The sequence below is a fragment of the Opisthorchis viverrini genome (assembly GCF_000715545.1).
Source record: "Opisthorchis viverrini unplaced genomic scaffold opera_v5_18, whole genome shotgun sequence".
Lineage (NCBI taxonomy): Eukaryota > Metazoa > Platyhelminthes > Trematoda > Opisthorchiida > Opisthorchiidae > Opisthorchis > Opisthorchis viverrini.
Window position 1 is genome coordinate 1284581 of NW_008751674.1, and position 17175 is coordinate 1301755.

General features: G+C 46.0%; 2 protein-coding genes across 2 annotated transcripts; one reads left to right on the forward strand and one right to left on the reverse strand.

Moving 5' to 3' along the window:
• Positions 1 to 362: 362 nt before the first annotated feature.
• On the reverse strand, positions 363 to 10881 carry T265_01660 (hypothetical protein; the record flags this gene model as incomplete). The annotated part of the gene is made up of 4 exons (XM_009165726.1): positions 363 to 897; positions 2713 to 2830; positions 6989 to 7205; positions 10662 to 10881. The coding sequence occupies 4 exons, from the start codon at positions 10823 to 10825 to the stop codon at positions 635 to 637; spliced, it is 762 nt and encodes a 253-aa protein (XP_009163990.1).
• Positions 10882 to 11836: 955 nt separating this feature from the next.
• Positions 11837 to 16556, forward strand: T265_01661 (hypothetical protein; the record flags this gene model as incomplete). Its single annotated transcript, XM_009165727.1, has 5 exons — positions 11837 to 11943; positions 12040 to 12138; positions 15715 to 16011; positions 16087 to 16173; positions 16256 to 16556. 5 exons carry the CDS (start codon positions 11837 to 11839, stop codon positions 16554 to 16556), a joined length of 891 nt encoding a protein of 296 aa, XP_009163991.1.
• Between the last annotated feature and the right edge of the window lie 619 nt (positions 16557 to 17175).

A 17175-nucleotide genomic window follows, 5' to 3' on the forward strand; every position in this document is an offset into this window, starting at 1 on the left:
CTGGCTTGATGATCTGATATGAATGAATCTCAGCGGGAAAAAACCACCGTTACAACCAACGTTTCCCTTATTAGCATGTGGAAAACTGGGGGCGGGATGACAGTGGTTAGAGCACGAATTTACTGACAGGAAGGTCCGTGGTTCGAACCCGACCTCTGTCTCTCTATTTCCCCTATCGAGACTTGGGTAACTAGCAGTATCCACGCTCTCATGCTTCTTTTGGGTGGCATGACGGTTAGGCACCGAAAGGGTGCTTCAGCCGAACCATGTGAAAAAGTATCTAACCCTAGGAAGTCTGAGTGTCTGTCAGCAGGGAGCGATGGTCACACTATACACTATTCCTGGCAAAAAGTGCAAAGAACTTGGTCACAACTAGGCACGTTTATTCACGAAATACACACGTGAACAATCAAAGACGGACAAAAGACGACATTAAACAAAGGCAAAACAAAATTCGTGAACAATCAAAGACGGACAAAAGACGACAGTAAACAAAGGCAAACAAAGATAAGCGAAAATAAAAACCACTGAGGTTGTCGGACAAGCGGAATGGAAGGAAAGGGCCAACTCGAGAGATCTAGGTGAATATGGTAACAACAACACGGCGAAAGGAATGAAAGCCGGACTGGAAGAACTAGGCAATCTCAAGATTTGGTTTTCCAGCCCTAACTGACGCACAGAACATGGAGACCACGCGAAGCGGCTGGCGAATCGAGGCAATCCAAGAAATTTGTCGAAGTCGTGACAAATAGTTAACCAGCGCAGGATACTCAGCAGATTGATCTGGTTTGTATTCAGTCACAGACTCAGGAGGTTGACCATTCAGTTGACACAAAATCACTTCTAATCGATCAATCATAGGGAAGAGAACCAAGTCAGCAAGACTGAGTTGGTCACCTGTTAGGTAAGATGAAATAATAAGTTTATTAGACAACGCAGTGGGAAACAATAGTTGGTAGCAATGTTCACTTGTTATGCCCCAACTTACAAACCCTACCCCAATTCAAACATGACACTTGGGGAAGTAGGTTGTAGTGTGGTCTGGTAAACAGATTGTGAAATTTCCAAGCTCTCTACCTATTTGGTGCGGTCCAAACATAATAGTCGTGCACCAGTCACAACTTGTGTGCTATGCGTGGAAAATGCGCTGTGAGTGGTTTGTAGATGTTCATTCATAACTATCAGGAAGGTCAGATTGCTGAAAGTAACCAAAGAATGTCCGGGATCTACTGAGACTCTCAACTCCACTAGACGCCGACCAGACAGCCCTGAATCGAAGCCAGAAAGCACGAGACCGCATTGGATCAAGATTAGATAACGCCCCCTCAATATGAAACGCCAGACAACCTTGTATCAAAGCCAGACAGCGTGAAACAGCGTTGGACCAAGGTCAGACAGTGCTCCTCAATAAGAATAGCTTGAGGTCGTTGTACCTTCGCACTCGCTCGCTTGTTCGCAACAAAGCTGTAGTGTTTCTTGCCGGCGAGTCTTTACGTCACTAGGCACTGGAGCGGAGACAGCAGATATCACCACAGCACACCATCATCACAAACGACAGCAATATACTACTAATAAACAGTGGTCCACCAGGACCTATGCAGCTGCCCAGATATACGAACTTATTTACCCCATCGACCTGTTCATCTGCAAACATGCCTTTTTTGATTTGATCCTATCGAGTCTTGCGTTAGCCCTTTACACTTTACAGATGTGAAGCGTATGCCGAACTATGCAGCAGATGCCTACGCAATGGAGACGGTAGATGATACAATTGATGGATCAATAAAGAGTTCAGTGGATTTTCATTGAACAGATCAGGAGGTGAAGCTATGTACTGAGGTCAAAAGCGCGCCATTGAGCGCGCGACTAGGCCACATCTGGCAATGTCTCTAACGTTTATATGTCCCTTCTCAGGGACCCCATCAACGCAGCTGAGTTTGCTGATAATGGCTTTCATACTTTGCTCGCATGTCATTCATTGACCTTCCCATGCTAGTTTCCGAAATTCGCGTGGTTGCGTGAAAAGAACCCTTAGAGGAAATAGGTGAACTTGCATACGGAGCACGTGACCAAGCCAGAGCAACCTATGGAGTTCATCTATAGTGGGTGAGTTATTTCTTTCGAAGATCATTCGACGTACTTCGGCATTAATGGTCCGGTGTTTCCATCAGACTTGGGAAATCCTTCGGACACATCGAAAGCCGATCACTGAAAGTTTTGGGATGCCCTCGGCGCGTCCAGGCGAGGTTTCTGGCTCATATAACAATATGAAGCGCAACGCAGGATTGAAAACTCGACCCTTGACGCATAAGCTGATGTTGCGCCTACACCAAAGGTTAGGCAGGTTCACAAAAGATACTCTGGACTTCCCGACCAATACCTCACGAGTTAACTCAGAAAAAAAGTTGCAAACCGAAGCATCCTCGCCTTGCTTCAAAACATGTAGCGAAAGTGACCTTGTAACAAACTACTAATCCCTAATCCGACAGATAGATTTACGAGGCGTCATCACCATCGAGAACATGACGTCAATGTTCAACACTGATGCTTCACTGATGTACGAGGCAAGGCGTCACATATACCCCAATAATATTAGCGCTCCGTTCTGTCCCTCTGTTACGATCATACGTGGCTTCAAGTTGGAAAAGTACGAAGAAAGCTGTTGTGGACGTTGACCAAGAAACAATTGCAGAGCGCTATGGAACAACATACCAGCGAAGTAGTCCTTCTTCAACACGGTACACAAGGCCTCACACGCTTCGCGAAAGGCAGCCGCAGTTTGTTCATCAAACGACGGTTTGAACAGGATGGTGTGCGCTGGTTTGAAGAACTAGAAAGGAACGAAAGAAATGGAGAGAATTCGGATGCGAAGCTCACGCATTTCGTGTCAGTTCGCTTGTCGTATCAAAAAGTACACTACTACTGGTTGTGGTTTCTGGATTTCAGTGTTAAAAACACACCTGCCTTAATGATCATGTGATTGATGGTGACGGATGGTGATAGGTGAGCTTTTGACGAAACGGATCGGAAAATAATCGGTACTCGCATCCAAGGGAGTACACCTTTTGATGAAAAGAATCACAATGTGATCTGCAGCTTGCGGAACTGCGAGTAACTGTTTAAGGAGACGTGTTTCGAGGAGTGCGATAGTTACAGACTTGTGAACAAACAAAAGCGAGTCATCGTTGTGGCCAAAGTAGGTGCAATCTTACAGATTGAGTCATATTCGTGACCGAAAGTCGTAAACCCAGGGCGCCATGGATTAGCCGCTCTCCAACGGATGACAAAAAACTGAAGGCCCATGCGTAAACAAAAGGGAACATTCAAAATGCAGCAAGAAAGAGGTGAGTTACAAACCTACGAGAAATGGCTCCCATTCTACACGAACGTCTACCCTCGAAGGATAGGTGTGATTCGTGACTGAAGTTGGAAGCGCTGTCATATAGAATGATGCTCACTGGCCAGAATGCACGTTAGTTTGAAGTTGTACTTCCTAAAATAGACTGAGGGTGACAAAGGAGTCACAGTTAGCTAGTAGTCGCTCAGTTGCACAGTTTTCGAGCGATAATAATATAATGGAAGCTAGAAACTAGCCGGTTGGGGAACTGGTGAGCGGTAGGCCCATTAGCAACTATCTTCTCACGGCGCGGTTACACTGAAGCGAAACCCTCCAGTTACTTAGGCAGTCAAGCGAGCGGTTAGTGCAGATAGTCGAGTGATCTCTTGTAGAAAGTTGGGAATATATGCAGTCGTACGTTTCTCACTACAGGAAACGATTAGAGCAAAAACAGCAACCAGAAAACTTTTCAGAATGGAAAAGCGAAAGGTGCATCGGATGCAATACGAACCACATCCTAAGTAATACCTAAGGTAACCGTAATTTAACAGGTTACCACAGGATATCGACTGTCGAACATCAGCAAGGGAAAGAATAAAAGTGCTCCTGGTGAAATGGCCCGTGTATGGCTCCGGAGAAAAGAAACGAACGTAACAAGAAAACAGTGACTCTCGATAACACAGTACCATGGACACCAATCTGCTTCGTTTAGCGCGTGTAAAAGTCACAAGGGTCCGTAGAGTTCTCAATAAGCGTTCAGCTGTATCACCCTTTTAGTGCCTAACTGCCATAACACCCGAAGGAGGTACGACGGCTGGTATACTGCCAAGCTGCCCAAGCCTAGACAAGTCGAGTCGAGAGACGGAGGTCGGGTTCGAACCACGGACCTTCCGGTCAAGGGACGTTGGTTGTAACTGAGCCATCTTCCCCCCCCCCCACCTTGATTCGAAAGCTCCCACCTACTTTCCACACTTCATGCCTCCAACTTTTCGGAATGTGCTTTTTTGTGTACGTATCCTACGGAACAGAGATCGCCATGCGTTAGAATATTTTTCAGCCACGGACCAGTTTTTCCCGTCGCTTCATGAACATAGCTTCACGCTTCGGCGCACCCGTTGGCCGAGTGCTGCCACGCGAACTTTTTTGCAGTTGAAATGTACACCCAATGTCCAACTTACACAACGCGCTTCTAGATTACTGATTAATGGACACTGTTCACATGAAACAGTCAACACTGCTTCAATCGTCTGAAAAGAATTTGTCTGGGAATCAAATCAAAACGCTCCGCTCTTTGAGGCTAATTGATACTGGGGTGGATATGTAGTGAAAGGAAGATGGCGTTCTCTGCGGAGTTATTTATTAGAAAATGCCAATTGAACAGTTACAGACAATTGGACCGGGAAGTAAAACTCTCGTATGCATCTTGTTTACAAAAACTGAATATCCATCTTCTCTTTGGACACGTCTTCCTGAACTTTTCTGGATATTCATAAGCTGTTGCTCAAATCCAAGCAAACGCTACACAGCGACTCCACAAATTCCGCAATAGATCTCACTTTTCAAGAGACGCAAAGTAGATTTACAAGAAAACATACTACTTGCATGCCTCCCCCATCAGTAGTATCACCGTTACAGTGGTATACGACGTCCACAGATAAACTGGTTAGAAAGCTGTGCGATGAAAGCCTATGTTTAGCCGCTTTGCGCCTCTAAAACCAAGATGTGATCGACTATTCACCATCATCAACAGCACAACATCAGTGTGTAGAGTTCTCAATAAGCGTTCAGCTGTATCACCCTTTTAGTGCCTAACTGCCATAACACCCGAAGGAGGTACGACGGCTGGTATACTGCCAAGCTGCCCAAGCCTAGACAGAGGAAGTCGAGAGACGGAGGTCGGGTTCGAACCACGGACCTTCCGGTCAAGGGACGTTGGTTGTAACTGAGCCATCTTCCCCCCCCCCACCTTGATTCGAAAGCTCCCACCTACTTTCCACACTTCATGCCTCCAACTTTTCGGAATGTGCTTTTTTGTGTACGTATCCTACGGAACAGAGATCGCCATGCGTTAGAATATTTTTCAGCCACGGACCAGTTTTTCCCGTCGCTTCATGAACATAGCTTCACGCTTCGGCGCACCCGTTGGCCGAGTGCTGCCACGCGAACTTTTTTGCAGTTGAAATGTACACCCAATGTCCAACTTACACAACGCGCTTCTAGATTACTGATTAATGGACACTGTTCACATGAAACAGTCAACACTGCTTCAATCGTCTGAAAAGAATTTGTCTGGGAATCAAATCAAAACGCTCCGCTCTTTGAGGCTAATTGATACTGGGGTGGATATGTAGTGAAAGGAAGATGGCGTTCTCTGCGGAGTTATTTATTAGAAAATGCCAATTGAACAGTTACAGACAATTGGACCGGGAAGTAAAACTCTCGTATGCATCTTGTTTACAAAAACTGAATATCCATCTTCTCTTTGGACACGTCTTCCTGAACTTTTCTGGATATTCATAAGCTGTTGCTCAAATCCAAGCAAACGCTACACAGCGACTCCACAAATTCCGCAATAGATCTCACTTTTCAAGAGACGCAAAGTAGATTTACAAGAAAACATACTACTTGCATGCCTCCCCCATCAGTAGTATCACCGTTACAGTGGTATACGACGTCCACAGATAAACTGGTTAGAAAGCTGTGCGATGAAAGCCTATGTTTAGCCGCTTTGCGCCTCTAAAACCAAGATGTGATCGACTATTCACCATCATCAACAGCACAACATCAGTGTTCAATACATGCCTCGCTACCGTACAACCATAATTTATTTGAAAGCTCGATTCTGAAGAAAATAATTGAACTGGATGGCAAAGGAACTGAAAATGTACCGGAATGTTAGTGATTGGAGGGTGTGCCCATTGGTGGTTGGTCAGGTGGCTGTTGATCCGTTCGCCGAACTTGGCAATTAGCTTGCAAAAGTTTCATCACCAACTGAGGTGCGAGCAGTGATGATGCATTGCGAGCGATGTGACCTAGAAACGTGCATGTCTCAACATAACGTCGACGCCAGGGGCTGATCTATCTTAGTCGATGTTACTGGATGGAACACCATCTCTAAATGAGTTTCACGGTATAAGTTGGCTATTTTCGCCCGGGATGCGAACCCCTATCGGAACTAAAGACCGGTCTGCAACTGAAAGAGATTTGGAGATGCTTGGATTAAAGAAACCGTAATTGTCCACATGTTGCGCCATGGGCGTCTATTGGTTGCGAGCGCGTACAACGGGCTTAGCTCTAAAACTGCACGGCTAAACCTCAGTCGTCTGGCCGAGGAGTGTGATTGGGGGTGATAAGGCTCAGCGGTTAGAGCGCGGAATTTACTGACCGGAAGGTCCATGGTTCGAACCTGACCTCTGCCTCTCGACTTCCCTTGTCCAGGCTTGGGCAACCTGGCAGTATCCCAGCCCTCGTGCTTCGTTTGGGTGGCTAAGCAACGAAGTGTTACGGCTGAATGATATCAGGCAGAGTGGCAATTTTGAGGAAACTATTTATTTTGATCAGTTGGAAAGTTACGGTTTCATAACGGCTTGGAAAACAACCAACCAAGCAATGAAGACGAACATGTTTGGGGACCAGAGCGGCAACACTTACTTTACTTGATAGCTCCGCCGCTTCGTTGAATTTCTCTAATCCACAAACTTTCAACAACGATGCATCCGGTCCTCGGAGTTCATCCACAAACCGCATTATCAAGTCCGATTCGGTCAAACGATCACCTCTGTTCAACAACAGCGGTACTTTGCCCGACGGCGATAAATTGGTGAACCACTCTGGCTTATCATACAACGAGACCAGGATTTGTTCGTACCTAAAGGTTAGGAAATGTATAACGACGGCGATAACGCAGAGTTACATGGGAGAAAAATAAAGTTCTTTCCGATTCAGCGACCATCTGAATGGATTGCCTACCACGTGGAAGGTGAGCTAGTCTTCTGGTCGGCTTCTCAGGTGTTGAAAACTGAAGTGACTGGGATATTCGTACCGTAACTATGATACTTCCGTTCAGTTGTCATCTAGGTCGCTGAGCCTATAAGCATCCGCCGTACAGCACAGCAAACAAATGATTTGTTAGTGACCTCATCCTGGGAACCATTGACTGTTTCGAATTTCCCCGGTAACCTACCCCACCCCCCTGTAAATCTATTCAAACATCCTTCGATTCACATGTTGTTTCCGTTAGTGTTTGTCCTCCTGCTTTGTACGTATTTTGACATTACCGGTTAGTATTCCCTCAGGCACAGTCAGGTCATAGTTATTCTCGAGATCTAATAGGAATTTATATAAAAAAAACACAACTGAATTTATTCTGTGGTCCGCGAGATCCAACAGATGTTGAACGCCAACAGGCTGTCGTCTGGAGCTCTCAAACGGTACACAAAAGCGTGAATGGGTGCCCGACTCCCGGGAATCTGAGTTTCAAACCCAAAGAATGTCCTCTGTGGGATGACAATCGCCACGGGAGTGATCACTTCTGCAGAACAGAAGAAGATTGGATTAACCCATTCGTTGCCTGTTCCCCTCGAGAGTGTACACCTGCGACAGGAGCACGATACTGTTGCCCAGAAGCACGAGACTCGCGCATCAAATTTCCTAAAATAACCACGTCGCGCCACACCGTAGGCCAGCACCGCACCAAAAATCCTGGCATATCCTCGATTAATTTACGGCTAAATCCAGAATTGCACAAACGGAACACCTATAAGGAACTTAAAATTACCCGGCTATTCAAAACCGATATTCTGCTTGCCAATGGAAGTAGCTTTACCTCTCCAAACTTGGGAGCGAGATAGCCCAAGTGGTTAGAACGTGAATTTACTGATTGGAAGGTCCGTGGTTCGAACCCGATCTCTGCCTCTCGACTTCCCCTGTCTAGGCTTGGACAACCTGACAGTATCCCAGCTTTCATGCTTCCTTCGGGTAGTAAGGCAGCTGGGCACCGAAAGGGCGCTACAGCTGAAGGATTTATTTATATTTCTGATATCAAACCAGTTGGAATGAACAGCCCGGTGTCATCTGTTTGCCCAGTGGCACAGCACACCCCGCCTAACACTGTTAAAGCCTGTCTGATTCCAATGGAAAGCAAGTTGTACCATCCACGCAAAAACGCGGCACGAGCGTCCAGTTTATTTTCCAAGGGACATAGTGGTGCGAAAGGACACACCCATTTTCGGGGGGAAATTCAGTTCCCTTTCAGATGTTATTGGTTCCATAGGGGCGACCGAACCATCGGCCCATCGCAAAGTCGGTGTAGGAGTTAATACCGGAACATTTGCTAATCTGAATGCCGTCGTTGCGCAAGTTCTATACGGCATCCTGGCATGTTATTCGGCTCACTGTGACATCTACGGACATAATCCTTGCTGTGACATATGCAGACTGCTACAGCTGTATTCATAGAGTGTCCACAAGGTCAAACTAGAATCTCCGTGATGTGACGAGGAGCATCAAGCTAGTCGGTTCGATTTTGATTGGCCAATAGTCTAACAAACAAGGGCGTGCCTTCCTCTGGACTGTGGCAAGTCCCTTATATATCGGATGAATTGAGGTGATCTCCGGCTATTCCGAGTGATCCAACTCCGGACACTGGTATGACTAACAGCAGTCAAGCCTTGCCGCAGCAAATTTCAGCAAAAAGCCTATATAACCTGCGAAGCTCTTCCACACAATGTCAACGGAACTCTTTATCTACAAGACTATTTCAGCAGTCCGGATTGGAGACAGTCCATGTCTGATATTTTGTGCCAAAATTTTCAAGGTTTTTGATTTTTTCACATAACTACTGCAAAAACACTGAGTCAAAAGTACTCAACAGAGAAATGCAGTGTTCACGCACCCAGCTAGTGACTAGATTTTTTGCAGTACCATCAGGCTCCGTAAATGAGCGCACGATGCATAACATAGATAGTAGTTACGTAACAGTTTATCGCAGCCCTCATAGATTGCATGTACTTTTCAGTACTAAAGAATTTCCTATGGAAACACTAAGAGTGGAGTCACCGTAGCTCTAAAAGCGGTTACGTACGCAGCAACAACGCACCATCTGTGTTGAAAATCACTATGCATGTGACCAAGATACCAGAAACAAGGAAGAGACAGAATACCAAAGATCAACTCTGCTCACTTATGCACAACATGCCATCTGCCCAGATATAGTTACTCTACAGAACCGTGAGTCGTACTTTTAAAGTAAATTAGCTGCACAGGGTCATTAGTAGCTACAGTAAAATTTGTTGAATCACACATGGCAGCATATGAATTGGGAGAGAATAAAAGTCACATGACCCAGCACCACAGATTCCGCACAGCTAGAGATGTTTCAGTCAGTCAGAAGGCGATGATCACAAACAACAGAAACCGTTTGTGGCTGGGATGAGAATAGAACAAGGCCACTAAGGTCTGTTTCAACCCACAGATAAACGACCGAGTGCACTGGTGCCTTAAAAGTGCAAGTTATCGACGGTGATTTCGGAACGGTTGCCTCCATCTATTTGATGGGGGCATAAAAATCCGGCCACCACCTGGTTGGAAACACACGAGATGGCTCAGTGGTTAGAGCACGAATTTGCTGACCGAAATGTCCGTGGTTCGAATCCAACTTCTGCCTCTCGACTTCCTCCGCCCAGGCTTGGGTAACATGGCAGTATCCCAGCCCTCTTGCTTATGGTTGCTAGGTTCCGGAAGGTTTCTACAGCTGAACGATTGTTTTTTATGGAAATACATCTGGTCAAAATTATGGCATCCTTGGTTCCGCCTCATTTCCAACTACTCGATATGTGTGATTACAAAATCATTCTTATGTCTAGGAAAGTTCGGTTTCTGCCTGGTCTCAAAATTGCCTGTTAATCTACAAAGTTGGGGACATGACAATTCGAAAAGTTCTTTGTCCAACAATGCATAAATTTGACACTTTCTAAGTGGTGCTTGTGGGCTAGGTATTGAAGTGTCTGAAACCAGAACAGACCGCAGTCCATCACATTAGTTCTAGCTTTTCAGTGTGCTCGTACGCCTGAAGACCGCAAACAATAAGGGTGGGATACCTTAAAAGAGTTTTCATCAATTCCGAATGGAAAGTCAAACAGCCTTTCCTGTTTTCGGCTCTAGGGTTTCGAAGATATCAATGTGGAAACAGTCCGTAGCAAGAAACGACTACAATGTCGTTATCGTGTTAAGTTGTGGTGACAAGAGATGATTCGTCAAACATAACATACCGGTTGGACCAACAAACTGAGATAAATACATCGAATCAGACTCATGAAAAACTCACTCAATCTTGTGATAGTTCAAAGTCAACCGGACACGGTCACAAAAAGGACAAAATAGGAAACCCAAAAGAGTGAATTTGTTTTCGTCAACGCTTGGTTCCGGGTCACCTGCATAGGGAGAAGTGAGTCGGGAAATTTCAGAGATAGCAACATTAAAAACCCACATGAAGTGGTTGCGGGCAAAAATACCGTTTGTTTTGGATCCCAAGGGTAAAGACAACTCCTGAAAACAGGCGAGAAGGGGATCATAGTGTTACAATCATCAAAATGTGTTGCATACTTCTGGGACAAAAAGTTGGTGACAATTTTTCTCAGTAGAGGACATTAGAACGGCAGCGGTGCAAACTTTCATCAAGCTGAATCGATCTCTTCAGTGAATCAGACTAGAAACTGGCCACCTGTGGGCATCGACTGAGAAACGACTGGCCAGAAGGTCAGTGGTTGAAACCTTACCCCGGTTGTTCCGTAGCTCGGATCTATGCTTTGGCAACCCGGCAGCTGGGTACCGAAGGGAGGAAAGATAATTTATTCCTTGCGCTTTTAAAATTCACCTAAACCAAAACGCCAACATGTGGCACACCTTCGGTGCATAACTAGTCAACAACCCAAAAGATGGTACCTAAATGACAGGATTGTCTATTACCCTCAGTGAACATCACATTCCTAGTTTGTATATCCACCGATTTCACACCACATATCTTCGCTTTGTAGAAGGGGCAAACCAGCCACCAGTATCACTCTCCTCGCCTAGCTTGATTCTGTGAGCCTCGTCCAATAGGAAAAAAACATTAGATTTCTGAAGTATGACTCCCTCGCTCACCACTATTGGACTGGGATACATTCGAACACCAAGTGATCGAAGAGGCTGCCTCCACCCATCACCTCGAACCAGCAGGACGTGACTCATTTACACGAGCCTTTCATTCCTTCAGACCCTGAACACAATAGAGCTGACACGATATCTGACCTATCTCACTCCTATCTCCAGAGTCACCGGGTCCCTTAGCTACTATATGGAACCTACTTCGAGACGCTAACAGAAGAATGGCGAATTCCTCTGACATAACATAGAAGAAGTACTTTTATTGGCGTATTCCTGGGGCCACGAGCCTATGGCCACCTAATATAACTACATATATCGTCCGTTCCGAAGGAATTTAACTGTTTCAGCACATTCATGTTTATTGGTGAAGAGAACAATATGAAAATTAACTTTTCTTTGGAGAAAACTACTCATACGGTTGGCGAAAATCCTTCGAAAACCTACGGACGGTTTCGCCCTTTGTGGGGCTCTTGAGGTAAGCGCAGTCGCCGAGTTTTTCTCAACCCTATATTCTAATTGAACCCAAACTGCACGACATACACTCATTTACGCATCAGTTTGGTTTTAAAGGGAGATTCAACTGAATTCCGACCGTCTGCTGACTGGAAGGCATCGACTAATGGTGTGAAGCATAGCGTCACATTTCCCATGCAACGGTACTTTCTGCGTTCATTTATGTTGCCCTTGCACACACACACAGCTAATTTTGCGGCCATAAACCTCAAAGTTTCATTCTGCCAATCCTCGTACGCTGACGAGAAAATCTTTTCACGAGTAGTTCTGTGTATGATCCTGAGCCTCTATTAGTATTCTGTAACGGACATACGAGGTCACACCATATTGATTTGTTATTGTAGGGTAGGCGCCAGTTACATCGATATTCACTGTAACGGCGCCCTCATCTGACCACACCTCCGGGCTCTTGAAAAAATCATTTCCAATGCGACCCCATTTTCCCCCATGCTATACAGTATCCATTTTTAGGATCAACATATCACATGCATTGGTGTATTTTCGACCAGGAAGGCGGGTCGCATCACGCTCCGCCATCGTGTAGCATTCGTGTATTGACCCAAAATCTGTTGAACCGACAGAAACGTTGGGTGCATAGATGGTCCAAAAGCAGATTTGCATGACTATCGCGAACAATCGTCGTTGAGCATGACACAAAGAACACACACTCTCCACACAGTCATCACCATCATCAACAACAGCGTGACACCAGTGTTCAACACCGAAGCTTCACTGCCGCACACTCCACACGGTATCACACTGCCTACCTAACGTCTTGAATGAATACATTTAACCGAATACCACTGCCTTAATTCAACCACTTGAAAGTGGTATAAGCAAACACATCAGGCACTGATCTCCCACAAGTCACATAAGTAGACTTATTCCCATGCACTTCCGGAACTACACCTTTGAGATTCCTTTGAGATCCTTTGGGATTCCGTTCTGCAAAATTCTAAGGGGTCATGTTACCTGAGAATCAGCGTTGCTGTAATGCAGCGAAAGGTGCTAAGGTATGTGAGAAAGGCGATCCAAATGGGTCGCGCCACCATTCAAAAAGAATGCAGCTCCTATATAATGACGGTACAGTAGCGTCATCGTATAATCTGAGACAGGACGACATGCTATTCGAAGAGCATGATCAGATAAGGCCAACGAGACCCAACTCGGTAATACCAGCTGGAAGAGGCTAAAGCCATCGTATGCATCCCTAGGCCTATCAAACGGCTTACGACGTTTTTCAGACAAACATTTTTTATCGATTACGGCAGTGAAGCATCGGTGTTGAACACTGATGTCATGCTGTCGACGGTGATGATGATCGATTACGAAAAAATATGTATTTAGTGAGTTGAGTGCCATCACGCCCAAAGACACAGCAACTCATGTTGGGTGTTTGCTGTTCAGTAACAGGTCTGCGAGATGCCATTGCGTCGAATTCGGTCACTTGTACGTTTTGCTTAAAACTGATGCTGTGGTTACAACGTGAATGAACTGTAACCCGAAGATTTCTCATGGAATGCGTGTCCAAACCGCAGGTTGGTCAGTGCGAAACAATAGTGTTTTGAAACAGAGGTCGCTATGAAAAGCACATACCTAGGTGCAACTTAACTGAACGACATCTACTAGCGCTCGCCGTTAACGAAAGCTTACGCTGTACCCATGCTGCAATCAGAATTGCGTGCTGTTTTTCTTTAAAATGCATGCAACCAACAGCTCTACCCTAGCTCCACTGCAATTAAGCATCTTTTTCAGTAAAAAACAAACACCAAAGTCACCCAAAACAGGCATCTTATCTAAGGCTTAACTGTTTAACTTCGGGGCGCAGATCTGTCCACAAATTGTGTGCTTACGCTACACGCAAAGAACGGAGAAGGCGGCCGAATCATGACACAGAGGACTCCGTGAGAATCAGTAAGAGTCCTGAGATCAACTTATTCTCTTCTGTTTATAAAGCTTTATTTATTCACACATTTTCGCTTTTCATACTACATCTCCTAGCTACCTAAAAAAGCCCACCGTAGAGTTGTACGGGGTTCTGAGTAGCTTCTGCAGCCTAAGGAATTCGCTTCGAATTCACCTGACCCACGCACATTGATTATATGTGGTATACACACTGAACAACTACGCTCAACGATTGCTCGAGACTGCTCACACTGAGCCCCAGAATGGATGGGTTCGAGGCAAGTGAAGTTGAAAAGTTTTGCTGGACGGGGTGAACAACAATCCGCCAAGAGGCCACTTCACAACAGGGGCCTCTTCCTAGAGAATCCATGACAGCATTTACCATCAATCAGTAACTATGCCGAATGCTCCGAGGGTAAACCACCTCCAGATCGATCACATCAAGGTTCTGTTTCGTTTCATACAAATCCCATCCCCGCTAAAAACAGGTTCAACTACCAATAAACTTTAATCCACTGAACAAAGTAATCAACAAGCAATATTGCGGGGTCACGCAGGCCTATTTTTGTGAAATCGTCAGAGGCTACTCCGTCAACAAAAATATCGATGGCGAAAGACGATAACTTGAACACATCATGAGCTCACCTGCTTTAAGATGACGTGACACTGTCCCTGCATCTCCCAGATAGCACATTTCCACGGTAAACGAAGTTGGCTAATGTCAAAGCTAAAACATACAAATTCGACTATTGTTATCAAACGAAGGCAATGAGGGAAATTGCATGTTAGTATAAAATAGAATGCTAAAAAACCCGGTACTAATCTCCTCCTTCCGTCTGCAAACAAATTCCGGTTACATATAAGGGTGTTGAGAGAACTTACATTCTGAAGTGAGGTACCAGACAGCATTTAGTATAAACTTCCAATGTTTCTGTGACCAAGATTTGGGTCTTCGGATCTTTATTACTACCATCACCCTGACCAACTGAAACAGCCATGATCAGCTACAATGCTTTAGTACAATATTGAAGCTTTGGTTTAACAGTTAAGCCGTTTCCAAAGCGATGTGCTAAATTCAAGTCCGGTGAGTAAATGACTTTACGATAACTTCGGTCCCCATCTATTCGTCTGAATGAAGTGACCAGTATGCTCACTGGTTGTGGTGACCATCCCGGTTCGGCCATTTGTGACTATTGGTATTCCTGCCATCATTAACGTTGGTCATGCTACATGGCATACGACGGTGGATCAGTCCCTCGTCGTGCAAAATCTGAGATTTCCTGAGCGAACTGAACGTACATGTTGAACTACACAAGTCGTCCCCACTTTAATCGTCCACTGAATGTGACGCAATCAGGGTCCCCTAGACCACGAGTCAGCTCCAGAAACCACGTATGAGGAAGCTGGAGTCCGAGTCAAGGACCACGAGTCAGCTCCAGAAACCACGTATTAGAGGAAGCTGGAGTCCGAGTCAAGTGTCTCCACAGACGACAAAAATTTAACCAATTTAAAAGCGAAAACAGAGCCAGCCCGCTACTCTGGGGTCATAGCTCGGGCCATCCATAACGAAAAGTTACCACATATGCAAGGCAACAGGGAGTGACGGAAGATCAACGCGACGATGACGTGCTGCAAGCTCGTGACTTTTCGCTGACGAGTTGACTGATAACGGCAGCCACCCGAAGGCATGACCGAAGATTTTAACGGCGGGATTGTCTAGAATCGCTTGGTTCCAAATAGCAAAACGCTAAAATCCCATGAAGATGGGTCCAGCGAAACTACCTCAGGGCTGGTGTACCTATCTACATAGACAGCCAGTGGAAGCTAACTGAGGAGCAGACCTGCGAGAGAAAGACTGAGTTTCGATTGCAAGCCAGGCGAGCACGTGAGAACCAACTGTCTCGGAGTTCGGTGGGATTCCACACCGATACTGCCCTACGGCTCGCCGTTGGGCGGTGCTACGGCCAAAATACCTATCCCGCAGAAGACTGGCTGGTCCACCAAGCCACCAAAGGCCACAAGTGGACATGGATAGAATGCCAACGCACCTTTGACCCTATCAAATCCATGCTGAGTTCCGATTTTCTGCCCATCCACTGCAATCCATCGCTGTAAATTGTTGTGGCGTCGGATGCTTCGAACTGAGGAACTGGCGCAGTTATTTCGCATCTATTTCTCGACGGCAGCCAGAAAACCACTGCACATGCAGTCAGAGCCCTGACATCAGCTCAGCGCAACTACAGTCATATAGAAAATGAATCTTTGGCGATCGTGTTTGCCGTCAAAAAGCTTTAAGGCCGTTAGTTAACCTAACAAACCGACCACAAACCACTCCTTGCTGTGTTTGGCTCGAAGAAGGGAATCCCGGTGCATATCGCTGACCACCTCCAGCGATGGACCACTCCGCCTCTGGGATACGACTTCAAGGTCAACTACCAGTCCACCACGAGTCTCGGACAAGCCGACGCACTGTCGCGACTCCTTGATTCAAGCAAGCCAAAACCAGAGGATACTAGTCGCAACAATTGCCTTGGAAGCGGAAGTTAACCGCGTAGTATCTGAAGCGGTTCGCCAGGCTACCGACCAAGACCCTGTGCTGCGGCAGGTCATCGAAAACCGCCGCAACCAATGGCCGCGCACCTGCCCAAGAGACTAATTGGCACCTTACTTAAACCGGCGTAAGGCATAATCACTGGCCAACGGATGCCTTCTATTTTCAGTACGCGTTGTCATCCCAAAGGGGAGAGATGGTCCAAGTGATTAGAGCGTGAATTCACTGACCGGAAAGTCCGTGGTTCGAATCTGACCTATGCCTCTCAACTTCCCCTATCTGGGCTTAGGTAACCTGGCAGTATCCCAGCCCTCATGCAACCTTCGGGTGGCATGGCAATTAGGACCGAAAGGGTGCTACAGCTAAACGATTTTTTTCATACCAAAGTAGTTACAACCCGCCAACCGGGTCACATTCATAAAGGGCATCCGTAAAAAACACGATAAATACCTCTGCTCGGAGTTACGTCTACTGGTCTTTGGTGGACTCCCAGATTGAGCAAATTTCCAAATCTTGCCTGCGGTGTGATGAACCATCTAGGTCACCCGCGAAAACCTACCGTCCAAAATGCGTCCAAAACCGGCCGAACCCTGGTCACGTCTTCACATCGACTATGTAGGTCCAGTTGCCGGCCAACACCTTTCAATGGTGGTCGGTGCCGGAAATTTTTCCAGTGAATAGCCCCACAACTGCCACTACAGTCATGTAACTCCGACGATTGTTC